The following is a 6,821-nucleotide window of genomic DNA, read 5'->3' on the forward strand; positions in this document are numbered from 1 at the left end:
GCGCACCCGGAGCCCCAGCAGCTGCCCCGCAGCCCCGAGCTCGAGTGCCCTTTCTGCGGGGAGGCGGCGGGGCGCCAGCTGGAGGCGCACGTCAGGGCGCGGCACGGGCAGTTGCTCGGCGCAGGTGGGTGGTTCCCATACGGCGTGGCATCGCTGGTGTAACGCGTTGGCTGTGCTGGCAGGGAAAAGGAATGATGTTAAGAATGCAGAATGTGACGGTGTAATCGACGGCGTGGTATGCTGTTATTGACCATATTCTGCTGGAATGCTCAGTACAGGAGAGACATAGATCTGATGGAGAAGAGCTACAAAAACCCAAGGGATGGAACACCTCTCCCATGAGGACAGGCTGAGAGATCTGAGGCTGTTCAGCCTAGAGAAGAGAAGGCTCTGGGGAGACCTGAGAGTAGCCTTTCAGTATCTAAAGGGGAACTAAGAAGGAAGGAGTTGTCTCCTCACCACAGTGTCTGCAGGAATAGGACAAGGGGAAATGGTTTCAAACTAAGAAAGGAGAAATTTATTTTAGATATTAGGAAGAAGGTTTTTTCAGTAGGGACAGTGAAGCACTGGCACAGGCTGTCCAGAGAGGTGGTGGAAGCTCCATCCCTGGGAGACACTCAAGGTCAGGCTGGATGGGGCTGAGCACCCTGATTGAGTTGTAAGTGTCAATGTTCCTCGCAGGGCAGTTGAATTAGATAGCTATTAAAGGCACCTTCCAACTCAGATGAGTTGGATTCTGAGGCTAGGTGACTAAAAGAGAGGGCACTAAAGGTTAAGTCTTTGTAGTGTATAGTAGCAGGACTGCAGGCAGCAAGTGAAATAAGGAGCTATCACTGAAACATAAGAAAGCTGTTACTGCAAGACTTGTCAAACACTGAAATGAGAACATTGTGGAGTTTCCAACCTCAGAAAAGTGACTGGAAAAGACCCTGAGTAATAACCCTGAGCCTGTTTGACATGACCATGGTTTGAAGGTCCTGGCGATCTCCAGATGATCTTCTGAACCTTAGCTGTTATATGATACTCTTCATAATAACAATAAAAGTGCAGAAGAAATAGCTGAGGAAACACAGGAAGATTAATAAAAAATGACAGCATTGTAGTTTTTTTTCTGCCTGCTGACTGCTGTGTTGTCATACAAGCATTAAGATTTTGTAAGCAAGTGTTCTTCCATCAGCAGGACATATCTTTTCATTGAAGGTTTGATATTTGATTGGCATTTTGTAGGCTTTAATAAAAAATATTATAGCTAGTTGTGGTGAGTTTAATAGGGAAAATTTTGCTGAATAGGATCGGGGAAAAATGTATCTTCAAACTTTACAGGTATTTATATATGAATTCATAAGTGCTAAGAGCCATAGCTATTAAGCAAGGCATATGCTGCCTTCCACTGGAGAATTTCAATACCAGCACAATTATTTTTGTTTATCTTGAGCTGCTGGGGGATGATTCTTACAAACAGCAGAAAAGAATGACCAGGAATTGCATTAAGCGAGAAACTGTATTTCTTTTTCAGACACGGAGAATGTTGAACAGCTATATGAATGTCCAATATGTGGTCTTACCTGTACAGACATTCAGATTCTCGAGGAACATGTGGATTTACACTTAGAGGAACACAGCTTTCCAGAAGGTACTTGAAAGGATGCAAGCTTGATAATCTTTGAAAATACTTGCATGTTGCAGTACAGAATCTCTTACAAAATTTAAACAAAACATTTCTTTATTTAAAAAGAGAACTGAATAGATTCATAATGAAGTTAAACGCAAGTTCTATCACTTCCGTTGTGCTTTGCTTAATTACAATGTGCTATGAGAAGTGTCTTTCTATGCATGGTTATTCAGTAAATATTCTAAATCTTAGGTAACACTAAAACTTAGAATTATAAATATATAAAAGATATCTGCTTACATATTCTAGCCTTATAAAAGGGTTACCTTCGCAGAATCTAATAGCTCATTCCCATGTGAAGAGTTCAAAATAGTCTTTTGAAAACTACTGATTTTTTTCTTAGTTCTTTTCTGTAAACGTTCAGAGTCATAACGATAGGGTAAAGAAATCAAAATAAGTTTGCTTTATTTGCATAGCTAATAAAATGCTGGAGATTGACTATGCAGTCTCTGATCCCAAGTTTCTTTTTGTCACTCTGAGATTGCTAGGAGGGATCTGAGAAACCGATATGTCTATTATTCAAAAAACTAGAATTTCTTACTAATAATTATGTAAAACACCAAAAGATGTTTGCTTAGTAGTAGAGCTATACTTGCATTATTTGCCAAGCAACTGCATCTGTGACTGCACACACATTCTCCAAGTCAGGAATTTGAGTCTTAATAGACTGAATGCTGTTATTTGTGTTTAGTACTCCTTGCTAATAGCTCAGCATAGTGCGGGATCCCTCTTGAAAAGTGATGTGTAGCTGTGTTTGTCAGTGTCTGTTTAGAAAAGAATCCTCAAGTAAACAATCCATCAAAGCACTGTTAACCTCCTGGTAAAGTTCTCTTGTTCTGGAATGTTATTCCTGAATAGGTGGAGGCAGTGGAGATTTAGAACTGGCTCAGCGGCTTCAAACTGAAGAAGATAAACAGCAGAGACTTGAAGAAGAGAAGCGAGAGAAGGAAGAATTTAAAAAGCTACAGGTACAGTAATGTTTGTAAATGGGAAAATTATTAAGAGTTGTGCCATTTGAAGTTGATGATGTTGAAACTGTTTCCTATATTATATGAAAATAAGAGTAGTCATATCGGGTCAGACTTATGCAGTCAGGTAGGCTGTACTGAAGAGGTGGTGTCAAGAGCAGCTTGTGCTGTAAGTACAAAGGTTTTATGTCTTATTGTTCACTATTTTTCAATGTTGCTGATTGTGCACGCTGCTTCTTAAATCATTGAACAAGAATTTAAAAAATGGAATTTATATTATAAACGCTGTATCCCTAACAGAGACAGTATGGCTTGGATGGTTCTGGAGGCTACAAGAAGCAATTCCTGAATAATATGGAAAGAGAAGTTAATAGAGGAAGGATGCAGCCCTTTGAGTATCACAAGAGAAAAGCTGACATGATGGAATGTTTGGCTTTTGGTATAGATGATGGGAAAACAAAAACCTCAGGTAAAAGAGCAGTTCAGCAATGAAGTGTGTAGCTTTTAGGCATAGTTTGTGGTGAACAAAGGTGTTTTTAGCAAAATGTTTGACCACTTCAGATTGGTATTAGGGTGCAAACAGTATTAATGTGGAGCATGTCTGTAACATCCATCCTTCTAATTTTTTTTTCTTTCGAAGTGGGTGGTCCATGGGAGGGTGAAACTTTGGAATCACATTGAGTGGTTAAGAGCCCAAATACGATACATATCATAAGATGAAAATCTCCTGTTGCATATGGGTTGTCTTTCAGAGAATATGTTTGTTTACTACCTAGTGCTACAGGATAGCTATTCAAATTTATAGTAGCTTTTTGTATTGTGTTTCAGTTAGTTGTAATCTTTTCCTGCACATTGTAATTCATTCTACAGATTTTGTATTTGTTGTTGTTCTAGGAATCACTGAGGCATTGTGCAAATACTACCAGAATGAAAACAAAGATGTGAGGCATGTTTGGCTTTCAGCAGGAGTAGATCACTTCCAATCATCTTTGGGTGACAAAGGCTGGGGTTGTGGTTACAGGAATTTCCAAATGCTCCTTTCCTCACTCTTGCAAAACAGCTTGTATAATGACTGCTTGAGAGGTAGTAATCAAAATACTTCCTATTTGTTTTACATGCCTCAGATGACGACCTGTTGATGTTTTACCTTTTTGTTTATACAGCAAAGCTTATCAATGTCAATTATACCTATTAAATGTTTGTTAGAACTCTAGCGCATATTGTGAAAAGAATTGGAAGGGTGGTGAATATTGGTAAGGCATGATATGGTTGAAGCTTTAGTTTTGGAGTTTTTTTGGGAGGGTGTATTTTTCTAATATCTATTACCTCTTATAAAAGAGGCTGGATGTTCTTAATACATTATTTTGGTAACTGTAGCTGCAATACAAAAGCTTCTGTGTTTCAGATACTGCACTAATTCCTAGCATACCGAAGATTCAATCCATGATTGAAGATGCTTGGAAAGAAGGCTTTGATCCTCATGGAGCATCTCACTTCAACAACCGATTATGTGGTTCCAAGGCATGGATAGGAGCATGTGAAATTTATTCACTGTTAACCAGTCTCAGGATAAAGTAAGTATTGCTTTTTCTGTTTTTATTTTTAAGTGATAGTCAAGCATATACCTTTAAAGGGTCAAAATTGTCAACTATGAAGACAAACCATCCACTATAGTGACTTCAAATTGAGCCAGCCTATAAGTGGATACAGTGTAGTCAATGCATCATAAAGCTGTGTAACTACTTATGCAGATAAGCAAGGAGAATAACTATTTATATCATTGAGACTTGTTGAGGAATTGTGCCATATATGCATGCAATTAAGTACTGATTTAAAAACTTGTTTTCTCTCTAGTTTCACCTTGAGAAGAATCTGAATTTCAGCTACCCACTTGCATATTCTGCTGTTAATTTTACTTTCTGGTATTTCTACAGAAATCTAATGTTTGGATTTTTGCAAACTTCCTAAGCTCTTGTTTGGCAGAAAACAGAATGGAGTATTTATTTGCCACAGAGTAAAGACTGTGGTTTTGAACAGTACCTACTGCATTCCTTTGTAGTTGGCCTATCTTCTATGCCTGTATTTAAAATAAGAGCAAACATACAACTAAAACAGTGTGAATGTTAGTGCCTGGAATTGCAGCTGTTTATGAAGCATTCTTCCTGAAGGAGGGAGGGACTGAGAGGTGATTTTTTTTTTAAAGGAAGTGCTTCAAATTTAATACCTTGTTTTAATTTTTAATGTTCTACAGGTGCCAAATTATTGACTTTCACAAACCAACTGGTCCCACAGGTACACACCCTCGTTTGTTTGAGTGGATTTTACATTACTATTCTACAGATAATGAAAGTACTGCAAAGGTAGTGTGCACTTCCAAGCCACCTATCTACTTGCAACATCAAGGTCAGCATCACAATGTACTGATTTGTTCTCTAACTTTTTCCTCTATGCGTGCTGTGATTTAGAGCAGTCTTGTGTTCTTCATTTAATTGAAGGCCTATTCATTGTTAATTTTTTGTTTAAAAAGCGTAATAATAATTTTGTATTTTTACTGGGTAGAAAAGCATGAGTGGAATATCAGCTTTTTGACATCTGCTTTTTAATTACAATTACTATGTTAAACTTCAACTAATATTTTGCTTGATTTAAAAATAAGCAGTAAAATAAGCTACAAGCAAGTAAATGGGATTTTGTTTTTCTAAAATACTGAAAATCTGTTTGAAACTAGGTCATAGCCGTACTGTTGTAGGCATAGAAGAAAAGAAGAATAAAGCCTTATGTTTACTACTATTTGATCCTGGATGTCCTTCTCAAGAAATGCAGAAACTGTTAAAACTGAACAGTGATGGCACTAGTCTCAAACTACTTCGAAAGTTTATGGGTGGCTTAAAAGAAAAGCAATACCAGATAGTTGCTGTAGATGGCATCCTCACATTGGAAGAGAAAACTGTAAGTATTTTAGGAAATAATTTGTGTAAGAAAATTTAAAAGAATGTGCATTAGAATTCAGAACACAATAACTACAGTAGTGTGTTTTCTGGGGAGGGAAACATGTATTTTTTTCTTCTCTCCAAAGATTCTATTTATATTTTAAAATATTAAAATATAACCCCTTAATAAGTGTGTTTTCCAAATCAGTGACTGAAAAAAGATGTTTTCATTTGTTAAACTATTCACTCTCCTTCCCCTGTTCTTTTTAGGCTCGCTGTCTGGCTTCTCAGGTCTTAACATCAGAGAAGATTCCTTAAAGGACGTCTTATCTACCTCTTTCTGAAATCTGCTGAATACAAAACACTGAACTAGTCATATTGGACTGTGACTAGCTTAACAATTTTTACACCTAAGTTATGTCTAGAAGCTTGGAGAAGCACAACATCAGACTTAAGCCTATAATTTTAATCTTCAGTCAAAGCACTTCCCTCCAGGCGAAGTGTAACTCTTCAGTATTAGCTGCTTAGGCTAGCAGAAAATTGGGTATTTTCTTAGTTGCTTAAATTATAAAGTAACATCCACTGCCCTGTAGCAAGCTATGCACTGTAGTTAATTATCAATAAGCACTGGGTAAAAATACTGTGAAACACTTTTTTTTTTTTTTTTTGGAGTGCCTGGTCAACTTTATCTCTGTAAGTACATTTATACTTGCTCTATGGCTAATGTTCCATCCCATGTAAAATTTAATTAAAGAGTATCTTTTGTATCTCAGCAACTTCTTCAGCAACTATTTGTGAAGTACAGAAGCAATTCAGTATTTTCACCTGGCATAAATTATTCCAGCAGGGATTCATTTACTACTGCATTTCTTTTTAATCATTTGCCTTCTCCTGGTGCATTCCTTGCTAACAAAAGTGTGCTTATGAAGTGGGTCAGTATTAGCATGGGGCAGGAGGAGGCAGTGGTGTACAAAGTGGAGATTGTTTGCTCCAAGAGTGTGTATGAGACAAACCATTGGGGTGTGGAAAGAAAATAATTTGTATTATGAATAAATATATTTTTTAATTAAGATGTTGCTCTGATAATAGTTTTAAAAATCATGCTTCTAGGGCACAGTCTGTCCTATCAGACTTCACAGTACCTGCCTACAACTTCTGCAACATATAAAACCAAAAGGATGCTGTGAGTCCTGCCTACATGGTCCTTTGAAAGCTCCTTGCAAGTCTCCACTGTCAGGCATGGACTTAAAA

General features: G+C 37.5%; 1 protein-coding gene across 1 annotated transcript; it reads left to right on the top strand.

Annotated features, from left to right (window-relative positions):
• Nucleotides 1-3: 3 nt before the first annotated feature.
• ZUP1 (zinc finger containing ubiquitin peptidase 1) lies at nucleotides 4-6,342 on the top strand (the record flags this gene model as incomplete). The annotated part of the gene is made up of 9 exons (XM_010707457.2): nucleotides 4-124; nucleotides 1,517-1,633; nucleotides 2,531-2,640; nucleotides 2,941-3,109; nucleotides 3,535-3,723; nucleotides 4,046-4,214; nucleotides 4,892-5,043; nucleotides 5,369-5,589; nucleotides 5,841-6,342. Coding segments are annotated over 9 exons (1,296 nt in total), but the record flags the coding sequence as incomplete, so codon positions are not given.
• Between the last annotated feature and the right edge of the window lie 479 nt (nucleotides 6,343-6,821).

The sequence above is a fragment of the Meleagris gallopavo genome, chromosome 2, assembly GCF_000146605.3.
Source record: "Meleagris gallopavo isolate NT-WF06-2002-E0010 breed Aviagen turkey brand Nicholas breeding stock chromosome 2, Turkey_5.1, whole genome shotgun sequence".
Classification (NCBI taxonomy): domain Eukaryota; kingdom Metazoa; phylum Chordata; class Aves; order Galliformes; family Phasianidae; genus Meleagris; species Meleagris gallopavo.